General features: G+C 37.7%; 3 protein-coding genes and 1 long non-coding RNA gene across 7 annotated transcripts; 1 reads left to right on the top strand and 3 right to left on the bottom strand.

The window, feature by feature from the left end:
- Positions 1 to 1,386: 1,386 nt before the first annotated feature.
- Positions 1,387 to 1,929, bottom strand: LOC145219582 (uncharacterized). The gene has a single exon (XM_080086930.1). It carries the CDS (start codon positions 1,927 to 1,929, stop codon positions 1,387 to 1,389), a length of 543 nt encoding a protein of 180 aa, XP_079943056.1.
- Positions 1,930 to 1,998: 69 nt separating this feature from the next.
- Positions 1,999 to 8,847, top strand: LOC145219019 (uncharacterized). Of its 4 annotated transcripts, none has more exons than XR_013857801.1 (5): positions 1,999 to 4,954; positions 5,643 to 5,747; positions 6,416 to 6,501; positions 6,946 to 7,003; positions 7,457 to 8,847. It is a non-coding gene; the product is annotated as an uncharacterized LOC145219019 (long non-coding RNA). The 4 variants fall into 4 exon arrangements; XR_013857799.1 differs by having other exon boundaries at positions 6,416 to 6,516; XR_013857798.1 differs by lacking the exon at positions 6,416 to 6,501.
- A 4,038-nt stretch (positions 8,848 to 12,885) lies between these two features.
- LOC145219580 (uncharacterized) lies at positions 12,886 to 19,437 on the bottom strand. Its single transcript, XM_080086929.1, has 7 exons — positions 19,354 to 19,437; positions 19,033 to 19,050; positions 18,952 to 18,963; positions 18,865 to 18,876; positions 18,778 to 18,789; positions 18,693 to 18,703; positions 12,886 to 13,549 (listed from the first exon to the last, which is right to left on the bottom strand). Exons 1-7 carry the CDS (start codon positions 19,435 to 19,437, stop codon positions 12,886 to 12,888), a joined length of 813 nt encoding a protein of 270 aa, XP_079943055.1.
- On the bottom strand, positions 18,584 to 23,607 carry LOC145218968 (uncharacterized). The gene is made up of 2 exons (XM_080086389.1): positions 23,544 to 23,607; positions 18,584 to 21,560 (listed from the first exon to the last, which is right to left on the bottom strand). The coding sequence occupies exon 2, from the start codon at positions 21,430 to 21,432 to the stop codon at positions 20,449 to 20,451; it is 984 nt and encodes a 327-aa protein (XP_079942515.1). The 5' UTR covers positions 21,433 to 21,560; positions 23,544 to 23,607; the 3' UTR covers positions 18,584 to 20,448.
- Between the last annotated feature and the right edge of the window lie 472 nt (positions 23,608 to 24,079).

Below are 24,079 nucleotides of genomic sequence, written 5' to 3'. Positions count from 1 at the left end.
TGAGGCCCCTCCCTTTTTTGAGCTCAGAATTTCTCTCTATACAGCATTTTCCACATCCGTGGGTGCAAATTTTTAATTAAAAAAATAAAAATTTAGACAGTTTTGCTTTTAATTTCTTTGATCAAACAATCGTTACAATAATTGTAAAGTTTAGTTACGAGGACTTAAGAAATAGTTATAGCCATCAAATAGAGCAGTGGTTCCAAAACTGTGGGCACATGACCCAGTACTAGGCCACCAAGACATTTGCAATGGGCCACAGAGTCATTTGAACAGATTCTACTGGTTTGTTAAACTGTAGAAATTAAATTGCTAGAAACCATTTCGCCTGTTTTTTATTTAATTTTCTTTTGTTTGTGCCCAAATTATCTGCACGTGGTGAGCCACGAATCACTACTATATAGACATTTGGGGCCAGGGCCCTTGAGAGAAAAAGAATATGCTGGTGAAAGTCAATTTACGGGCCCCCTTTTGAACACTAATTGTCGTTGTTTAAACTTTAGCAAAATGGAAAACGCAAAACCTTATTTTCCCCAAAAGATCAGATATGAGCTCCATAGTGTGAAGACCAGTCGTAACTGTTTAAGACGTCATCTTCTCTATTGTGACGCTTGTGGTGTTTGTTTTTTTCGCATTGTTCACACACAATAGATATGCAAAAAGTCTGACGCATATGGCTACTATTTTCAGTACCACAAAATCATTTTCACGGCCACACTAGTCTTTGTGGCCGCATGATGCACACCCCTGAGCAAAGATGTGACCCAATCAAATACGTGTAGCATATGCCATTATAAAGACCTGGAATGTGCAGAAACACTTGCCCTGTACAGCCAACACAATCATCTGTTACATAGTCGCAATCAGATATACACTAAGCACATATAGGATGGCTATGCACAAGACAGCAAAGCAAAGTATCAAGACGACGGACAAACAACATACATTAGTAAGAGACAAAATCTTGACCTTCAAAATGCACAGTACCATGAACTTAAGCTAACCAAGTGTTCAGAATAGACCAATGTGTCAGACATTGCAAATCCTTACTAAATAACGAACACAGCTGTGACACACAAAAAAACTTGGAACGGCACCGAAAAGAGATCACTATACAATTCGCGTGTGCGCCGACGTAACGATCAAAAAATTGTTGTGCAATGCGCAACGAAGCGTGTAGCATAGAGTTGCACTAAAACAAATCCACATTCGACAATTAGCTTTAACTTTTTTCGGTTTTAAAACGATAATAAAACACGTACACATTTGACAGTCTAGACTCTCATGGGCTCCGGTGCGGCGCACCGGCTGCACCCCCTCTCGTGGGGCCTGTTTGGGCCACAGACTAAAAAAGTTTGGGAACCCCTGAAATAGAGTAAGAATAGGCTAAACAAAAATTTTTCTAGCTTTTGTCAAAGCAAAATCATGCAAAAGTTCATTAAAATTTATCTGTTTAAGTTTGTCACTCTCAATGCACAAAATGCTCAGTGCGGACAACCTTTCTTGGGACATTGTCGATCTCAGTTTATTTTTGATGGTTTTGAGCCTTGAGAAAGATCTCTCTCCTGAGCAGTTAGTGACCATTAGGCTAAGAAACAGTCTTAATATTGCTTCCACATTAGGAAAGGCAGTGTTAATTTTTTCCTTGCACATAATTTCATAGAGGTCTGCATGAGACAAGCAAACAGATCGCTCTTCTGTACCGGTAAGCCCTTGGTTTTGTGTTTGTTTCACGTACAAATGAAAATGTAGAAGTTCATCAGTAAGTTTCAGGTCAACATCTTCCGGATACGCTTCCTTTAAAAGTTTTACGCCTCGTACAATTTCTACCTTAGTTGCTTTCAGATTAGCAAGAAAGAGGAACATTTCTGCAATGTCACTGTATACACTAGCTCTTCTTTTTAAATTGGTTTCAAGTGCGTCGAGCATAGGGATAAAGGAATTTATTTTAAACCTCTCCTTTGAAGAGAGTTCACTTAAAGCGTCAGGTGCATTTCTTTGTCTCCTAGTGGCAGCTCTGTAGTTAATATTCGGCAAGGTTGCTTTTGCTTTCTGATCAAACTCGTCAAACTCATCTCTAATTTCGCTTAGAAAGTCTACAGATGAACTGTACAATTCGGCACAAGTACTTAATAACAATACAGATTTCTGAAGGGCTTTGCTAACCCTGTGAAAACGACCTAGTACTCTGGACCAAAAATGCAACATAAACACAAATTCCAATTTTTCCATTTTTTGTAAAAGGTTGTTAGCATGAAGTCTGGTATCACCCTTCTCACTTACATTGGAGTGCAAATGACTGAGAGCATTAGTGATGGCACTGTAACTTTCCAAAATAGCTTCCGTGGCTTTTGCATGTGCATCCCACCTAGTATCTGACAAATGTTTTGGCACTTTAGAATGAGGTTGCAAAAATGATTTTAGAACTGCCCACCTCTTTGTGGAACCCGAAAAAAAAGTGTAAATTTCATTGATAATACCAAAACAGTTCACTGCATCAAGGCAGCAATCAACAGCTGAGCGGCCTACTAAATTTAAGGAGTGACCTGCGCATGGAATAAATTTTGCAAATTTATTTCTTTCTAGGATTTTTTGCTGCATACCGTTGTATCTACCAGCCATGTTTGCAGCATTGTCGTAAGACTGCCCTCGGCATTTATTAAAATCAAGCTGAAGCTCAGTAGTGAGATATTTATGCACTAAATCTGCCATGCCTACCCCAGAGTGGTCTTTCAGCTCAAGAAAAGTTATGAATCTCTCACTTGGTAAACCGTTTACAGGAGACACGTATCTGATAATCAAAGTTAACTGATCGGTATGTGAAATATCGGGAGTAGAATCCACAGAAAAGCTGAAATATCCCGATTTTTTTACGTCAGCCACAATTGACTCTTTAACTTTTTTGGCCATGAGCTGAATCATCTCTTCGCAAATAGTTTTTGACAAATAAGAGGGATTTCCTGATCCTGAATTTCCATAGCGATTGATATGAGCAAGTAAAAATGGATCAAACTTAGCCACTAGTTCTAAAAGACCAAGATAATTGCCGTTATTAGGAGATCCAAATCGTTCATTGTCCCCTCCAAAAGGTAGGCCTCGTTCTGCAAGAGTACAAATTACAGCGGTGATTCTTTCCATTACATGCCACCAATACTGCTGTTCTGCTTTTATTTGCTCCTCCAGCTTTGAAGTAAGCGTATATCCTCGCCTCCTTGTTAGGTAGGTTAACATGGCATTTGTGTGTTTTTCTGAGTTTTCATGAGCTTGGATAAGATGAGAGTTGTGCCAGTCGTCAAAACCATCAGCTGCTAAAGCCGAAGAAGATGCATGATTTGGAAAGAGTTTACAAACAAAGCAATATACGCGTCCTTTTGCGGGGGAATATACAAGCCACTCTCTGCTATATGTTTCACCATTGACTTTCGTTGCAAAAAACAGAGTTTTTGTGCAAAACCTGGATTGCTTTTTGTACACTCGTTTGGAACTAGAAAATGGACCACTACTGTGCTGAACTTCAGAAGGGCCTCTCTCTATCCAGTAGGCTATTTCTTCATTTGATAATTTTTTCCACAAACCAACGTCCTCTAAACTCAGTGTATGTGTAGATCTATGTTCGGCATCATCTGCATAAGTATCTGTAATACTTTGGGACTGATCTACTTCACTAGGTGTGAATTGAAAATTTTGACTATCCCCACTACTTTGATGTGTTTCTTTTTCCCCTCCCTTTGCAGCAACTGAGTTTTGAAATATACTTGTAACTTCATTTTCACTGGGAATGTCTCCTTCCTCATTACCAGGTTGCTGTTCAACGTCCTGCATTGCTTTTTCTGTAAAACTTTCTTCTGGTCGAATGCTAGTAGTTGGCTGATCAGCTTCGCTACACTGATTTTCTTGTGATAGCGTCAAGGCACCTACTTCACTGCCAGCACCTGTTGCTTCTGTCAGAGGTTGATGCATGAAAGCAGTGATTGATTTTATCTTCTTTAGCATATCATTTTCAAATTTCTTTTTCTTGCGCTTGCTAGCTCCACTTTCAAATCTTTTACTCATAATAAATTTAAGGTTCAAAAATTATGAAATAAGCAATACCAAGACGTCTAATGATAAGATATAAGCCGATAACATTAGTAAATTTCAATTCATAAAACATATAATTTACTACATTAACTGTAAGCAACACAATGTCTATTAGTTATTTCAGCAACATGTCAACTACCAATACTTGCAGAGAAGACTACGGTACTCTAAAAGAAGCTTTCAGCAGAATGCACGTAATAATTGCCTTTATTATGACGCAAACGACGTAATAATGACTGTTTACAACGTTGTTGAAACCAGTTGTGTATACAAACACATATTAATTATGTGTTTTTTATAAAAAGTTTTTCCCGATAAAAAAGAAACTTACTATACACAAGTCCAACAATATCGTTCCTTGTCTGAAAAAGGCAGAGCCAATTCGTAGTTTTCCGATCCTACTTGGCTGTCAAAGTTAGCATTCATGGTCGATATCACATTTTATATGAATGAACTGATTTTAAATCGAACTGATTTTAAATTTAACTTCAGGATAGGTATTGAACCTCGTCTGTGACCTTCACAGAATTAGCAAATCGTTTCGGAGAAAGCTGTCATTGTTCGAGGCACAATCGGAAAAGGAGAATTTTTCTTGTTTTAAAGAGTTTTGTGCCACCATTGCTGAAAAAGACTATAATCTGAAAAAAAATGGGATTCGTCCTTGGATTGTACGGCTTCGAATGCCGTGAAAAAGTAACACTTGTAGACGTTTTAAACTAAGGCATTGTTCGAACAAATAAACTCGTTCGACTTGCTGTTTATACGTTAATCTTTTAATCTGTCTACTAGTGCTGTACCATATTATGTGTAAGTTTCTCGTGATCATTCCTTGTGCATATTTACGTCAGAGGCATCAAGTTGAAGTGCAAACCAGGTAAATTTGTTAATAATGTCTTGTCCATCTAAGACAGCGGTTCCCAAACTGGGGTCCGCGGTCCTTTAGAGGTCCGTGAGGCAATTTTTTGGGGACCGCGAAGCGGTTGAAGCAATTCTATGATCTTATTTGGCGTCAGTTTGTGCCACTAAATAAGTTTATACAAAGTAGAATTGAGAATCGACTGTCTCTATTGCTAAACAATGGCCTTTATTAAATGAAAACTATCAGAAAGGCAATTGTTCGCGCACAATAGTAATGTTTTTGTCCTGTTTGTGATGTCACATGCTGTCTTTGGATGATTGTTATACGCAAATTTGGCATAACTAGCTAAAATAGTGCAATCAACTTTCGTATTTATTTAATACACATTTAGGCTTCAGGACCGCGAGCCCTCGAAATAATGGCAAAGGGACCGTTTTGAAAAAAATATGAAAAAGTTTGGGAACCACTGATCTAAGAAGTTAAAGTAACCGCTTAGCAACCTAGACGTGACGTAACTACAACCCGCAGAATTCCGCTCTTGTGATTGGCTGAAAAAGCCTGTGGTTCGAATTCGGAAACATTTTGGAAATATGCTTTCAGTGCGCAGCCCAACATCACACTTTACGTTTAATGTCACATACAACCCGAAACCTTCCTTTGCTTTTTCACACATAATAAGTCAATTGTTGTGCGGCGAATGCAGGCGTTCTTGTCAGACAGGAAGCAATTCAATTTCCTGTTGCAAACCAGAGCATGCAATGTGGGACGGATTAAAGCAGCGGTCGCTAAATGGACCGTGGCATCTTGGGTGAGTTTTCAAGGCACGTCTAGTGGTTAACAAATCTGTTTTTTCAACGCAATTAATTCTAATAAAAAATAATGAGTCATATTTTTCTCTACACATTGTCCGATGAAGTTGTTTCGTACAATACCCTTATATAGTATCTCCTTTGGTTTAAAACTCCTTGTATGTTCATGAGATACGTATTGGAAAACGGGTCCCAGAGTGCTTTGAAATCCTTAAGCAAATCGAAGTCCCAAGTTGAAAGTGGATCGAAAATCGATATATAAATCGTTAACAGATTTGTCGCTTTTTCCCACTGATCTCCATAAACCCTGGATTGCGCTAAAAGATAACCCATCTCGTTTTCGTCAAATTGTTAGCGTACTAACCAAGCAAAGGGCGTGTTTTATTTTTCCCACAACACAAGACAAATATTATCGTTGTAAAATTACTTAGCTTAACTATGACGATAACGGAAAAGTTTCATCCATGCACTGATCACATTTTAAATTGCTTTTATAAAAGTTAAATTGCTTTTGTAAAAGTACACATCATACAGTGGACCTGGCGCTCAACGAGCTGCCCTTTTTTCTTTCGGTTACAGGTCAATGCACTCGTGTTTACTGATGCGTTGTTGGGCGTCTAAAATAAGTTCCAGTGCTTTTATTTTAAAATATTTAATTCTACTGCAGGTGTAAATTTTAGGCCATCTCAAGATATTCAATGTTATGTTTGTGCGCTGGATGTGCCAGATGCTATGCGCGAAGCTTACGCAGGGGTATTAGAGTGCTCGGTTTGTAGAATAATGTTTAACAAAACAAATATGTATTCGTCCACTCTAGGAATTGTGTTGTAGTCACCCACGTGTTTAAAGTTTTACTGTAATAGAAAAGAATAACGTACAGACTTCATAAACTTTGGTCTGCAGCAACTATATTGAAAAATAAACGATTTGTGAAACATGTTCTTTCTACTAGATGTACTTTGCCGTGTGGCGTTTGTGCAGCTGCGACTATAATTCAGTTTTCCGTTTAAGACAACCCGCAGTGTTTCGTTCTTTTTAGTTTCAACCTTCTGTTGTATGCTGTACCAAGGGGATATTTTCAAGGTGTTAAATCAGTGTAACATTATTAAGGCAATTGTCAGAACATTCGAATATTTAACTAAAAGCTTCGCTAAGAATAGATCTTCTGAGTTTGCGAACAGTGTTATATGATTGCAGGTACGGGAGATTTCGGCTATTTCTATGTAATCTTTTGCAAAATCCAGACGAATTACTGGTAAGCGTAGAACTGGTTTAAAATGATGGTAAATAATAGACTATCAGCGAACAGACAAAGTAACTCGCTTCATCCTCAATTGTCACATAGTTTTTCTTGTTGCACTTGTTTAAAGCCTTGTATGCCCAACTGTAGCTAGGAAGGAAGTGTTTAACATATTTTCGAAGTTTGCCCCAAAGTTTACAATTACAGGACATATCGAATTAAGATATTGCCGGTTTCTATAGTAGTCATCAACTTTACTTAACATCAGAGGTTAAAATATACTGATTGAGGGTTTTAGTTGATAATAATGATAATGAAACAAGTTCGCTTTTGCAATGTAATTTTGACTGTTGGCTGTGGATTTTGAACTGCTATATGTTAAAATTGTTATCAACTGATTTTAACGCCCAAATAAAAAATGTTTTCAGAGAGCAGTACAACATAAAAACCATTTTGTCGTTTTCGCAGATAAACAAAAATGAACAATGGCGACCCAGGAATTAATTTTGAAGCAAACCGATCTGCAATGTGCAGATGCTTGTGATCAGCAGAAATTATCTGAGACATCCAAACGTCAACAACTGTCCAAAAAAAATGTAAGCACTGTTTCTGAGAAAGGTACCTTCAAACGAAAACAATTGACTCCCACCAATAAAACAACCTTTCAATGTGATGTATGTGAAAAGAAGTTGGAGATTTAACAATGCACATGACGACCCACACGAGAGAGAAACCCTATCGATGTGACATATGTGAGAAACCATTTAGCCATCGAGGACATTTGAAAAGACACATGTTGATACACACGAGAAGTAGACACTATTAAGTTACAAGTCCTTTTTGGCAAGTATTGCAGCATCACACAGTTGGTATCCCTGCCTCGTTTTGTACATTTAAAACAAAACGGTTCTTGTGCCATCTTGTTCAGCTAATGTAACGACACTGCGCACGTTATGAAGAGAATCAAGCAAGATGAGATTTCAGGAACTAGGTGTGCAAACCAAAAAATCGTAATTGTTTTAAACGACCAGGCAATAACGAATAAAATGTAATAATCCCATACCCGGTATATGGCACTGAACTGCACCTGTTCCCCTACTACTGGCTCATCGCAAACTTTGTGTACAAAGTCAGGGTCCAATCACAGAACATCAAGACGATTTATAGCCGATCTGGTGTAGAATTTGTCTAGCAATTTCTGTTGTGTAACAACGCGACACACGCAGCCAAACGTGAATTACAATGTTCGAAATGAGACGGTTTTGTTTCGATAAGTTATTTGTTACACTACCGCTTAACGTAATTGGTGATCACTAGCCAGCCTCGATGATAACAACTAAAGACTTTTTGGAACGGCAACGTTTTAACTTCTGGGTGAAAGGCGATAGTGTTCTGATTTTACTCTACCTGGACACAAAACATACCCAAAAACATGCCGTTTGTTAAATGTCGTTTGGGAAGACCGTTTTTGTCATACAGCATACTAAACATTGTTGCGGTATTGGGTTACTCAGATACAGACAAAACCGATCGGTATTTTAATTTGGCAAAATTTTTATAATAGGTCAAAAATTGTTTACAAACTGCATTGTCGTGGTGTTGTAGAGGTTGCACTGTCAGTAAACTTTTCATTTCACACCTTGTAGCCTACTTTTTACTGTTGTACTGTTACACATTGTCTACTTACTGTCAATCATAAACCATTAAGTGAAATAATTAGGTTGATATGGTGTGTTGAGCGTTTAAAATTTTGGTAGGTCCCAAGTCATTTCACGACAGCTGCAGGTTAGGTGCAGCTCTTGCTTCGGTTTTAGATACTTCGTGTATTTATTGTTTAAACCAGTGTTTCCCAACCTAGGGTCGCCTGAAAATTCTGTTTTGTAGGGTAAATAGCTGAATTGCAAATAACTTCGTTTTAAAGGTATTCATAATAACCATACTTTTGTAAAACTGTTTGAAAGTAGACATGGGCAACAACTATCGAAGCAAACAAAAGTTCCTAATCCCTTTTGACGAGATCCGCTAAAACGCAAATAAAATTTGTTTAGCGTCCTATCAGAGACGATATAAGCAAAAAAGTCCGATCGGACCCACAGCCATGGAAACAGGATATAGGTCAGTGTTTACAGCACTGCACGCTTCTTCCGACTTTAACATAAAAATCAACCGAGTTGAACAAAATAATTGTTCTGATTTGCCCCGTTTATCCGTCATTGTATTCCTAACAAATGATAGGTGACCATTTGAGAACCGTACCGACTCACCGTCAAAGTTTTGAAACGTGTTTTTGATCTTCGTAATAAACTAAAAACAATTTTGAATCTAAAATCCAAAGCACAGTTTTGCGCACTGTTCGGCGACAAAAACCAACTTCACAGAATTGCTTACTTGGCTGACATCTTTGCAATCTTAAATGAGTTAATATGTCTCTCCAAGGACCAAACGCGACACAGGGTTGCCAATTTGGCGGCCAAAAACCTCAAAATTGGCTTTTTTGAATGTAGTTGGCACCAAAAATAGCAACTGGTGGTTTGGCGAAAACTTTTGTAAAATTTGGCGGTTTATGTAGTTGGTTGGCTTTTTTAGCCCTGTTTATTTTGGGCGTTTTTGCTTTTTTTAAGGTTTGCGCTTCTGAAACCACAAATTACGGCTTAAATCCGCTAACTGCGCCATTACAATGGGTATGCTCTGTTTCATTGAATTCCCGTATACGTCACACAAGCCCTTTTCGACAAATCAATGCTACAATTGCACTAAAGGAAAAAATATTAATTGTGGGCTAGGCAGAGCTTATTGGAAATCATAAAATTTGTGTTCCGAAAAACGTGTCAGCGCCGGCAAGTAGCATCGAGTTTATTTAGTTTAAAAAGTTCAACAATGTCATATAAAAATGGAAACAATCGTACGACAGCGAGCGAAAGTAAAAACGGATATTGTAAGGTTTGCCACTGTACTATTGGGTCACGGTTAAGCATTTTAAAAAGCACGAGGAGACAGTAAAGCACAGGAAAAAAAATACCACTTGTCATTGTGCCATTGTCTTTTGAAGCTACCGTGATACACATTTTCTGGATGAATACCCAAACACAAAGCGGCTGCAAACTTTATTAAAAATGGACAATTTTCAGAATCTTGATTTTTTGGCAACACCAGGAAAAACACATGATGGCTGTTTATGTTCACATGCAACAAGTTTAGATAAAACGAACTGATGATCGCCGAGAGGGTCTGCTGTAGTTTCACTGCAAGAGAGATAAACCTCATTGCCATGCTTTGGGTCTCCGCTGGAGTCGATTCTTTAATCTCGTGCAATACATTCCCAGTCTTTCTCATCTGTTTTATTTGCTCGCGAATACGGTTCACAATCTGAAGTCGCGCAAGTTCAAAACTGAACTTTACTTGCCCGCCTGAAGCCTTGTGTCCCCGACAATATTGCTTTCGGCACGAGTTAATGCCTGAAGTTCTGGTACTTGGTAAGCATGTCGCCCCGTTGTATCCACTTCTTCCAAACTCTGGTTGTAAGCCAATGTGGATGAGGCCCACGTTTGGTGGAGCAAGTGGCGCCGATCACAACAGAAAGAACCATCACAAGGTTGCTCAGTTCCACGTCTTACAACCCCACTACTTCAAAAAAGTGAACAAGCGAAAGATTGTTGTGGCGCATCAAGTTGTCAATATAAACGAGTTCCTTGTTTACGTTTGCCTGTAGATCAGTCAGCGACTCTGATGGCATGCTTAAACACGTGTCATCCGCAAAGAGTTTCGTTGTGAATTTAGATGCCGTTGGTAAATCGTTAATGCAAAGCGAGAAGAGTAAAGGAGCCAGTGACGAACCTTGAAGGCAACCACAGGTAACGTTTAGCAGTTGTGATGTTACATTGGCTATGCGTGTGCATTGTTTGCGGTGACTTAAGTAGCTACGGAACAGTTCTGAGGGACTTCCCCGTTTTCCATACTGATGCTCTAACTCAGTATGGTAACACTTTTTCGTGGATATCGTAACTTGCCAGGAAGGTGGATCGATTGCATCGAAAACCATACTGGTGAGTTGTTAACATTCCATTTTTTTCAACGTAGTCATACAAACGATCATACATAATTTTTTCAAAAATCTTAGCAAAAGGGAATAGCAGTGAAATTGGTCTGTAGTTAGTGCATTCAACTTGTGAGTCTGATTTATGAATGGGTATTACTTCCGCAATTTTCAGTTCAGTGGGGTAATATTCCCAATGTTGTATACACCAGTTGAAAGTCTCGGAGAGCAAAGGTGAAATAATGCTTTTAACCATTTTGATGTATTTAATAGGAATTTCATAACTGGGCACAGATTTTTGACTGTCAAGAGTGGATATATACATTTCCACCTCATCTGGGGTAGTGTCATAGAAGAAGAAGGATGATGGAGGAACTATCAAGTGGTGGCATAACTGGCTGTGGAATGGATAATGCCATATTTGCTTGTATGTTAGCAAAGAACTGATTAAAATTGCTAGCAATTAAAACTGGGTCTTTAGTGCATTGTGATATTCCATCTAGTTGTAGTCCGGCAGGAGCGTTGTGTAAAGTTTGTTTTCGTGACAACAAACTATTAATAATTTTCCACATTCCACCAACATCATTTCTGTGATCTGTCAGTTCGTTTTCGATGTATTTATGTTTAGCTTCTCTCAGAATGCGGTTTAGCTTGGTACGATACTGTTTATATTGGTTATGTTTACTTGTACTTGAAAATCCTGACCTACATAAAGCATGATACATTTTATTTTTTACTGTGATTGATTTATAAATACTCTTGCTTATCCAAGGTTTCTTGGCCAATTTTCTTCTTCTACTCACTGTGGTCAGTGGTGCATGGTGTTGCAGTATTTTGTTAAATACATGGTTAAATGAAGAAAATTGATGTAATATAGTTTCAGGTAACAGTGGTATTTTCATAACAGCATCTTTTATATTCGGGTCTAATTTCTTTTCAGGAATTTTTAACACAAAAGTTGGCAAGTGGTCAGAAATGTCTGCAGTCAGTATTCCTGATTTGCAGGTAATATGTACATTGTTTGTGTAAAAGTGGTCAATAAGAGTTTGGCTGTGGTTCGTTAAACGAGTTGGTTGACATATTAATGGTGAGAGATCATAAAAAAGTTTTGAAGACTTTTTACATCCTTGTATTGCATGAGATCTATGTCAAAGTCACCACATATATATACAGGATGGTTGGTATCACTGAGCTTATGCAATACTGATGATAGTGCATCCTGGAACACTTCAAATGAATGTTTGGGATGTCTGTATGTTACTCCCAATTTTACATTTTTTTGTTTCAATTTAAGTTGCAACCAATGACTTTCAGTATCTGGAGCAGTAAATTTAATATCAGATCTTATGCTATAAAAAATGTGTGATTTTATATAAACTCCTACTCCTCCTGCACTGTGTGAAGTATCAGTATGATGGAAATTATATCCCATTATATCAGTAGCAGTGGTTATGCCATTTAGGGTTATTCTAGTCTCAGATATCATAACAATGTCAGGGGATCTTACCATATCAGACAGAAGTTGTTCTAAAGCAGGTTTGTTTTTTTCTCAGACTTCGAATGTTTATGTGCAATATTAACATATCTTTGTTGCTAAGTTTCTTTAGGGCATAGTTCATGGATGCACAATCATAGTAACATGAATGAGTGTGATCAATGTTGGCCAGTAAACAGGGTGAAAATGGTGATTTTACTGGTGAAATAGCACTTTCTAGCTCTGAGTTACTGACATTGCTGAATGGTAAATAGGATAGTAGGCATGGTACAAAAGTATGGGGTGTTATTGTGAAGATTACTTGCGCATTTGTTGCATTTCATGTGGAAGAGAAGTTGTAAAAGTTTGTGGGTTAAAATACAACAAGTATTAACAAATCTTATGCCTCACCAAGTCTTTGTCACTGTGGGTGGCAATAATGTTGCTGTTGCCATTCTTCTTCAGAAATGTCGCTCCGTTCCTAATCCAGATGTGATGGTACTGGTGCTCCCTCTTAAACCGGAGACAGTTGTTAAATCGCTCACGGTTCTTCTTTGTCAGGCTCTCGTTGATGAAAATTTGGTTCCCAGGGGCTACGCCTTTGTTGGATTGTTTCAGCCTATACCGGTTGGAGTAAATGGCATCTCTCACTTTGCGGCTCATAAATTTAGCAATGATTACCGGACGGGGATGATCTTTAGAGACTCGCCTAAGTCGGTGAGAGATACTGATCTCAGGCTCCGTTTCCGAATAGGGCAGGCCTTTGAACTCCAAGCATGGTCTTCGACCATATTGCTCGAGATCATTTAAGCTCTCGACATTGGAGATTGTTTGCACTTGTAGTTCTTTTACAGCCTTTTTGAGTTCCCTGTTTTCAGTTTTTAGAAGTTTCATCTCAGCCTCGTTGTTTACCAGCTGAGTCTGTACCGTATCATATTGTTCCTGCAAGAAAGTTTGGCTCTTGCGGATCTCCCTGAGCTCATTGATTAGTTCTTTTAGGGTTAAGTCGGTGGAGATTTTACTCTCCCGAACCTCATCCCTCAGGGATTCTATCCTTTCAAGAACCACAGATTGTTCGACCCTTTTTTCCTCAATTGAGACATCTTTCCAATAATCCCCAAGTTTTCACACAATTTCTCAGCAAATCAGATTTTTTTATATTTAAATAGTGTTACCTAAGCAACCTTATTCAAATAGAATCTTCGCGATCTATCACTTAACCTTTTTATAACGGCCGAACCCCTACGATATTCTTCAGCATTTGGTCGAACCCCAAATAACATCCTAGGTTTTAACGCATTTTGTTTGGTGAGTCATAATTAGTTTTTTCAAACATAGTGGCCACTGTTACTGTTTGTCATTTTGTTAAATTCTCACATAATAATACAAGCAACTTGTTTCAGGATTACTTTAATTCCGGCAATTTTTAGTTTTTACCAAAATGAAGCATTGTATTTTTAGCATCTGCACACAAACATGAAAAAGACATGTTTTTGCTGCCAACAAAATTTCGTTGTTTTTCTGCCTCCTAACAACTCACACAATGCTCTTTGTTACGTCAAAAATAGAAAATAAAACCTTAGTGCAGTGGTGCACAACCTTTTTGCTTGGACGGCTGCATCGCAGATTCTTATTTCACAAACGACCGCCATTTACCTGCTTACTTTTGTTTTATGGTTTATGTTTTAAGATCAGGGGCGGCTCGTGCTAGGGTGCTGCGGAGCTGCAGCACCCCCTAGATATTTTTAATTAATACCCCTATCATAATATTACAAATAACTTTCATTATTTTTATTTTTTATTCCATAATTTTCGCCCTTATCACCTTTTTTTACATTAACAATTTTTTTTTTTTGAAACACTAATGTTTACCTATGCTGGAACTGCAGCTCCAGTTTTCTGACGTTTCATGACGTTTTGCGGTTCTGCGCATGCGCACTTTAAAAAGCTACATGCTGGGCGAAATAGGAGCCAGGGTGCTGCGGCTCGCGCAGCTCCACCAATCTAGTAGCGTGTGACATGGGCACCCGAAAGTAGTTGTCTGTTCCGCGTTTATTGTGTGCCAAAGCAAATCAAGTGTACCATCAGGTTCGACAATGAGTACAGTACGACAGTTATTCTTTTTTAATCATTTTTACAGTTTTTGATGGAAAGGTTAATCATGGCTTTTAAAGATTCTCATTCGGTGACTGTAAGTGAGCTTTAGCAACTTAAGTTTTCGCAGTTATCAAGTTCTGAAAAGGTAAGTATAATGAAAAAAGGGCGTTCAACGCCTGATATTCAACTTTGTCAGCCAGGAATGAGCCACAACAAGAAATATATACGCAGTTTTAATTCTGAATGGTATCAAATGAAAAAAGATGGTTTTGTGGTTGTGAAGTTAAAAATGCACTGTTCTGTTTTCCATGTTTGCTGTTTGGAGGTGATGAAAAATGCTGGACAAAAGATGGTTTTACAAATGTAGCCAAAATAGGTGAGAAAGCAGAAAAACATGAAAAGTCAAAGAAGCATGTGGACAATGATGTTTCACTTTCACTTTTGGGAACTGTAAATATTAAGGAAAAACTTAGTGAGGCTTATAGACTTTCAATTATTGAACACAACAAAAAAAGTTGTGAAGATTATAGACTGCATTTTGTTCTGTGAAAACTTTGAAACTTGCGTGATGAAAAAGATGATGCTCTTAATCCATGGGTATTGTAACATAAATGATGTAATATTCGCATTGACGTCATGGGTAGAGCTGCCATGACTTGTAACTTTTCCATTACGTAACTTTCATATGCTACGTGACTTATAACGTGGGAACCACAAGTGGCTATGTCATGTAATTGTTCGCTATCGGTCATTTCGAGAGTTGGTGGAACTGATGTTTCGGAAACTACACAAATGGTCCTTATTCTGCGTTACTTTTTGTATGGAGAAATATACGAGCGCTTTTGGGTTTTTTTTACTCCAGAAAATCAAGCAGCTGATGGCATATCAAATCTTATTTTTGAACAATTGGACATCATCCTTCAAGGAAATGGACAAAAATTAATAGCTCAGACATATGATGGTGCAAATGTTTTGAGAGGCAGAAAATCAGGAGTTCAGAAAAAAGTAAAAGCAGTGTTTAGTAATGCACATTTTATTTACTGTTATGCACATCAACTCAATTTGATCATGAAAAATGCAGCAAGTATTAGTCGAAATGCAAGAATATTTTTTTCTAACGTTTTGGCTATTCCAACATTTTTCTCAAGATCACCACAACCTGTTACCATTTTAAAAAAACATATGGATGCCAAAATTCCACGTCCATCTGCTACAAGGTGGAACTTCAATATTCGGACCATAATCAGAGTTTATGAAAACTTGTCACCTTTAAAAAAATGCCTCACTGAAATTCAGGCAAATGCAGACCAAACAACTGCAGAAGCAACAGGCATTTTAAAATACTTGACTGACGATAATTTCAAGTTTTGATTGGGGCTATTTTATCAGATTATGCCCTATGTCGAAATTATTTACAACAGGGGTGCAAAAATGCGGTCGCACGGTTGCGCCGCGCGACCAACAAACTTGCGTGCGCGACTGCAATTTGTGGTCACGCTTATAGGTGGTCTATATTTTTTTAAATAATTTTCTCAGAATAATAATAATAATAAAGTAATAATGCAGTAGCACAACTAGCTAAAAATAAAGATTAGGCAACGATCTACCAATATTGTTTTGGCGAAAAACACGCTTGGATCAAGCCGCGACCGAATTACGTTAGTCGCATATTTTTATGAGGCACTATCGCGAAGCTACGGTAACTGTGTAAAAGGTGCCTTCATCAATTGATATGACATAACTATGACTGTCATCAATTGAAGTAGTGGTTTCTGCATACTCTTTTATAACCTAAAAAGAACATCACTCTCATTATCAGTATTCTTACACGTTGGGACCGAATGTGAAGGCACATGCTAATCGTCGAACGTATGAGGCAAGCACACGTTCGTGTCTCAAAAAGAATTTGTAACGCACATGCACTCAACTACACTCACGTCGCACAAACATTTACAACAGCTTTGTAGCGACACAATATTTTGGCAAAATAAAGATTTTTACAAAAATAAACTGAGGTCTTAATTTACAGTCTACACCTGTAGCGTATATAGGACGTCGAAACGTCGAAATAAAATTACATTTGCCAGAAGAGCTCTACAAACTTGATAAATCATTACATGTTGTATTTATGGTTGGCCCAAAAATACTGTCTTACCTGATGCTATGTGTGGCATCGCTACTCATCCTACACTTAAGCGGCATCGGAACAAATTTCCGATACATTTATAAACAAGTACAACGTGCTTTAGCCTGCTATTTCTACAATTTTGCGAACAGTCACTTCACGCTGCCATGTGCGTACTCAGAGACAAATTGGTGTGGCCGCGAAACTGTATGGATGTAGGCTATAACTTATTTTTTTAGGGTATACAGTAAAACTGGTATAAATAGATTTTGCGGGGCTACTGACGAGATCTCGGTAGCAATACATGACAGACTTTTTGTACGCTGTTATGTGCAAACAATGCGAAATGACAGGCAACAAACAACGTAACAATTTAGATAGTGACGTCATTAACAATTAAGACCGATCATCAAACTGTTCAGTTCAAAAGTTTAGGAATAAACTTTCAGACACAAGCAACTGGGATATATTGTGAGATAAATCAAAATTCTTTAGATTCTAAACAATTTGAGACATTTGGTAGCCGTTTGTAAAATAGGAACCTGTGATACAACTTTTAGTAACAAAATAGGTGTGCATTAGGTGGAAAAAGACACACACACAAAAACGTATGTGCTACTAAAATTTTCGGCGCGCTACCAGATTCTGAAAAAGTTTTTGCACCCCTGATTTACAATCAAATGCAATCTCGAGATATTGAAGCTTTTAAGGTCAGTGAATATGTGGACAAATTTTAAGTGTGCTATTTCTAAAATAAGAAATTCAAAGTACTGTGAAAACCCTTTAAGACACTCAAGGCAGAAGCTAGGGAAGTATGTGACTGTATATGTGTTGATATTACGGACAGATACTCTTCCACTGAACACATAGTAGCTGCTAGATTGTTTGACCGGAAACTTATCCCTTCATTGACACAGAAAAGCTGGCAACTGAACTAAATGTGTGCAAATTACCCGAGATATTGAAATTTATCATGGAAAATAATCTAGATGATATATTGAGTGAAATTACAAAACTGATAAAAATCCTTTTGACAATCCCTATGACTACTTCACAGGCTGAACGATGCTTTTCAACACTAAAGAGAATAAAACTGTTCTAAGAAACACAATGAATTCAGAAAGACTTCATGCTTTTGCTTGCAATAGAAAAACAGTTTCTTAGTAGTCATTTAGATATCAAGTAGAAAGTTATTGATCATTTTGCCCAAATTAAATCCAGAAGAATGGCTTTTATTCGGGTGTAAAAGAAAGCAAAGTTCAAAAGTATGCTTTAAATGTAAGTAGGAATGTTGTAAATTTTAGGATGAGGAGTTTTGTCATGTAGATAAGTTCTTTAATTGAGCTTAAGAAACTGAAACAAAATACTTGATGTACAAACATTAGAACAAAGTGAAGTTGCTTTAACTAACATTAGCAGATAGAAACAAAATGTAGTTGTTAAATTTTTATTTAATACGCATTTTTGCTTGAACGCCTGAGTGTGGTTAACCAATAAGCATTTTTGCTTGAACGCCTTATCGGTGTGGTTAACCAAGAAGTCTGCTGCAGTCTTGAACGCTCCAATGGTGTGGTTAACCAAAAGCCTAGGCTGGTAATAAGGTCTAAAGGCTTGAACGCTCAACAGGTGTGGTTGTACTACAAACTCCCAGTTTCATAGGGCTACTGGCGAGGCGTCTGGGTTAACAAAAATGCCAACGACCACAAATGAGAGCCTCATGGGTGTGGTTGGAATTCTCATATTATTTCATTAGCAATAGCAAAAAAAGTTAACTATTCCTGCCCTAAACTGTCATCAACTGCCATGTAGTTTTGTGCTAATAAGTGTTAATTCTTTCGCATGAACCTAAAAGAATAACACCATAAGCAATTTCCAAAACTTGTATTTCTTTTTTCTGCGAAACACAAAAAAGGGCAATAACAAAATTACATTTGTAATATGGTGCATGTACTATGCATACTTACAAATTTTTTACTGTTCAGCATTCTACAAAAACACAATAGTGTCATTAGTGGTACCTTTACAACATTAAATTAAATTAGACATCACCACAAACTTACATTTTCTGCATTCTATAAAAAACACAATAGTGTTATTAGTGGTACCATTACCACATTAAATTAAATTAGACATCACCACAAACTTACATTTTCTGCATTCTATAAAAAACACAATAGTGTTATTAGTGGTACCATTACAACATTAAATTAAACTAGACATCACCACAAACTTACATTTTCTGCATTCTATAAAAACACAATAATGTCATTAGTGGTACCATTACAACATTAAATTAGACATCAACACAAACTTACAGTTTCTTTTTCTACATTCTATAAAAACACAATAGTGCATTAGTGGTACAATTACAACATTAAATTAAATTAGACATCACCAAAAACTTAACATTTTTATTTTCTGCATTCTATTAAAACACAATAGTGTCATTAGTGGTACCATTACAACATTAAATTAGACATCACCACAAACATTTTCATTAATTTGTTCGAAGTTCTGCAAAAAAACGATAGTGTCACATTAGCTGCAAGTTACTGTACAGTTTAATGTAAGCCCAGTAAGTTTAATAAAGTGTCATTCAAGCGTGACGAAGGAAAACGTAATAAAAGAACACACACTAGTTTCCTCGTTTTAGGGGGTTCTTCGCTATAACTGACAGGTGCAGAACCGTCCAGCAAGTTTTGTGCAAACATAAGTACCATATGTTCTGTTGCCTATATTATACTGTGACACCACAGAAATCTTTCGTTTGTGGTGCGCAGCAACATACAAAATCGTTTTAGGTTTTTGGGGCTAGTGGGGTACCACTGGGGCTATCAATTTGAACGAACCAAAGGGCACATCTACATGACCATATCTACCACCTGTAAAAGTTTAATCCAAATCCATCAAAGATTTCATGCCAAAAGTGCAGGGAAAAAATAAATAAATAAAAACAGTGAAATCAAGATGTGTCCCCTTCAGGGAAGGGGACCGATAAAAAGTCGCGAATGCACAGGATAAAGATTTTGACTGGTTGTAACAACTATTTTTAACTTCGCACAAGGTTCTAAATACGTGTAAAGTTTAAAATCCGATGAGAGCGGTAGTTTTTTTTCTCCCATATTTAAAAATATAATTGGTGGGGCCTTAATACCTTCAGGTACCTTGTACAAAAAATACTTTGATCCCGGAAAAAAATAATAAAATTGCAAATTTTGTTTTTCCGTCGGTAACGAACGGAAAGCACAGCGTCAAGCTTGGAACTAGGTAGGCTTTTAAGCTATCTTTTAGCTATCTAAAAGATATTCTGCCACCTGGCGACAATTTCGCAAATTAAGCAAGTTTCAAGCGACTTTCCCCTATTATCTCAAACGTCGACTGGGGTTTGAAATACAATTCCTAAATCAATGTCATTAGTTTCATGATCAGTTAGCTTGTTTATTTTCCTCAGTGGATTCGTCAACAGTCCTCATCAATTTGGTAAAGAAAGGCGAAATCGTAAAAAAGGACTCACTACAAAAATCAATGCGTTTTACAGAATTCAATTTGTGGGTGTGTCGAAAGCGCACTTGAATTTTAATGTGGAGCCGTCGAATGCGTTTGGTTATTTACCCAACACTGCACACTTTTTAACTTTCCTTGTAAGTTTTTCTTTATTTCCTTGTAACTTCGTTACTTTTCCTTTTTTATTTAGTATGAATCAACATGTGTTTTTTCAGTTGTTCGCCACGTTAAACTGACTTTTCACAAGTGTCACATCCATGAGTTTTCTCATTTGTGTGCGTCAACATGTGTCTTTTCACACTTCCATTAAGACCAAATCTTTTGCCACAAGCATTACATTGATGTGGTTTCTCTTTAATGTGAGTCAACATGTGTCTTTTTAATACTGCCATTCGGCTAAATTTTTGTTCGCAAACATTGCATGGATAAAGTTTCTCAACAGTGTGAGTTATCATGTGTGATTTCAAATGTACGCCTTGGCGAAATCTTTTGTTACAAACATTACATTGATGAGGTTTCTCGTTAGTGTGAATCCTCATGTGCATTTTTACGCCTACTCTTTGTCTAAAACTTTTGTTACAAATGTTGCATCGATGAAGTTTATCACCAGTGTGAATCAATATGTGTGCATTCAAATTTCCAACGTTACTAAATCGTTTTTCACAAACTTCACATCGATGTGGTTTCTCTCCAGTGTGAACCAGCATGTGTGTTTTCAAATATCCAGCCCGACAAAACCTTTTTTCACACACATCACATCGATGTGGTTTATCACCAGTGTGAATCAGCATGTGCCTTTTCAAATGTCCAACATTATTGAACCTCTTTTCACAAACATTACATCGATGTGGTTTCTCGCCAGTGTGAATCAGCATGTGTGTTTTTAAATATCCAGCCTGACGAAACCCTTTTTTACAAACATTACATCGATGCGGTTTCTCGCCAGTGTGAATCAGCATGTGCCTTTTCAAATGTCCAACATTATTGAACCTCTTTTCACAAACATTACATCGATGTGGTTTCTCGCCAGTGTGAATCAGCATGTGTCTTTTCAAATGTCCAAGTTGAATAAACCTCTTTTCACACACAACGCAGTGATGTGGTTTTTCTCCAGTGTGATTCATCATGTGTAGTTTCAAATATCCAACTCGACTATACCCTTTGTCGCAAACAGCGCATCGGTGTGGTTTCTTTCCAGTGTGATTCATCATGTGACGTTTAAAAGGTAAATTTACGACTGAAGTATTTTCCACATCAGCCGCATTGATAAGGTTGTTCCTTTTAAAAGGTAAGATAAACAAATACTCCGAATCGTCTTTCTTTGCATCCAACTAATCAACTATTAAATAAAATTGTCAATTCAATCAGAATGTCGTTGGCTCCGAGAAAACTTAAATAACATTTTATAAAAGCGACAACACAAATCTGAGCTGACAACGGAAGAAACAAGCGTCCAGTTTAAAACACAACTACACGCAAAAAAATTTCTTGATACATATTTGCAATTTAAGTTCCATTATGAATCAATTAAACTAGCAAGTAAAGCTTTGAGCACGTTTCTAATCTCGTCAATTTCAGTCGACATTCTTATAAAATATGCACTTGAGTAAGCTTGTTGCTCTCATAAAGGGATTCATAAACGCAAATGACTTTGTCTTGTCGATTAGCGTGTAGCTGATTCGTATTTGCAAAACATAACCTTTACAGCAAATTCGAAATCTGTAATCCAATTCCTGTCCGGACAGTCTTCTCATTTTTGTTTGTCGTGCGGACAGTGGGAATTGTTAGGATTCTTATTAAAGGAGCGATAGTTCTGCACAGACCATCAAACATTCTTTGCTAACTTTTCCTCTCATAAAAGCTTATGTTTTTAGATATCACAAAGCTAGTGTTGGTTGCAGCATCCTAATACTTTTGTATCTGAGCTAGCAAACTTCTGATATCTGCACCTTTTCTTGATTAAACCAAATTTATATTTCGTCTTATAATGTCAACTACTCCTTTAATGTGCAGATAACTAAATACTCCGCCGCTTTACCTCGAAATTCAGTAAAAATTGTGCATTACTTAATCTTTCAGCGAAAATTTTGCATTCAACATCTACCTTTCGTTTTTTTTGCCATCAGCAAACATTGCTCAGGACTAAAAGTCTGATATGCTGTAAAACTTACTTCAGCCACGAAAGTTGTGGCATTAAACATACAATTACCACTGCTTTTTTCCTTTTGAAACGGTCGCGTTACTGGTGAATAGCCAGCTACAACTCGTTGAACACTGTGATGTAACAAACTTCCACATGCCGCTTGGATAAGTTTGACAGACGCACTATGTCCACAAAGCATGACCCTAGTCGTTTCCGTCATGCGAGTACTGACGAAGCAACCGGTTTTCCTTTTTTCCTAAGCTCATGACAAATGTTCGCACACAACTAATCCATGGCGATAAGATAAAAAAAACTAACCTGCTGTGATAACGTTTTTTTAGGTGATCTAGTTTGTTAAACACTCCCTTGTCTACTTCACACAGTAAAATCTGATACTCGACGAGCTGTAGGACTGCCCTTTTTTCTTTCGGTTACAGGTCAGTGCACTCGTGTTTACTAACGCGTTACAAGGTAAATTTACGACCGAAGTATCCGGTTTTCCTTTTTTCCTAAGCTCATGACAAATGTTCGCACATAACTAATCCATGGCGATAACATAAAAAAAAATAACCTGCTGTGATAACGTTTTTTTTAGGTGATCTAGTTTGGTAAACACTCCCTTGTCTACGACTGCCCTTTTTTTCTTTCGGTTACAGGTCAGTGCACTCGTGTTTACTAATGCGTTATCGAATGGTTACACAAGGTTTTCTGGGGTTTTAGACGTCGGTATTATAGGCCGAGCACAGTGAATTATAGCATTCCAAAGGTATTTCATGTTTTGTTTGGGCGCTAGATTAGGGTTACCATATTGACAACCCTGACAACTTTGTTTCAGTTGCGTTAACCTTTTTTTGCGATCCGAACACTTCTATTACGGAATAAATTTAGAATATTCGAAAGTCATACGGACGGGCGACACTAGAAAATGTTAGATACGATATACCGATCCTTGTCAATTAACTTACTGCGTAGACTTCTGTTTAGTTGACTATATTAGAGAATAAGCTCAATACACTCTCTACCCATGAAACTAGAAGCACATACTTCTGGAGGCGCCAATATTTGCCACTCTAAGAGCCATTTGGACCAATTTCACATAGTAAAAAAGCCACTGGGAGCCACAAAGACCTTTTTTAATTTAAAACAAAATGCCACTGTAAAAACTTTTTAATGTCTCACCCCATGTCTGTAGTTAGTTAGTTCCTTGGCAAACCATTTTCGTCAGCACTGAAAGCAAAGTAAACTTTCCACGTAGAATGCTATGTTTTCGTCAGACGCGGATTTTTATTCGGTATTTCACGTGTATTGTTAGACAACCAATAACAAACAGGTATTCTTAAGGGCTCTGCACACCAGACGCGGTTGACGGTGGCGGCTGGCGATTAGCGGCGGCAACGGCTGATCGCGTTTTTTCCGCGCAACGTCTGACGCAAAAACGGCATTCACACCAGCTGTGCGTTTGGCGCCAACGCGGCGACGAAGTGTTTTTGTCTTGCAAACACAGCGGGATAGGAAATCGATCTTGTACTGAACAAAGGCTTTGCCAAAGTCAAAAGGGCACGAAAAGTAACGGCTCATAACTTATGTGTTCATTGTTATTTGCGCTGTTGGACGCTTATAGCCAAACAAAGTGGGTCAGTGTGCTGGACAGACAGACAGACAGACAGTGCTTGACAGAAAGAGTATATTAAACTCCACCCCAGTAAAGAATCAAA

Source organism: Phallusia mammillata, chromosome 3, assembly GCF_965637545.1.
Source record: "Phallusia mammillata chromosome 3, kaPhaMamm4.hap1.1, whole genome shotgun sequence".
Classification (NCBI taxonomy): Eukaryota; Metazoa; Chordata; class Ascidiacea; order Phlebobranchia; family Ascidiidae; genus Phallusia; species Phallusia mammillata.
This window is presented reverse-complemented; position numbering and strand designations above follow the sequence as displayed.

What these genes read in the sequence shown, in the direction of transcription:
- LOC145219580 (XM_080086929.1), bottom strand. Translation starts at nt 19,437, where the DNA reads ATGGTACTTATGTTTGCACAAAACTTGCTGGACGGTTCTGCACCTGTC.
- LOC145218968 (XM_080086389.1), bottom strand. Translation starts at nt 21,432, where the DNA reads ATGATGAATCACACTGGAAAGAAACCACACCGATGCGCTGTTTGCGAC.
- LOC145219582 (XM_080086930.1), bottom strand. Translation starts at nt 1,929, where the DNA reads ATGCTCGACGCACTTGAAACCAATTTAAAAAGAAGAGCTAGTGTATAC.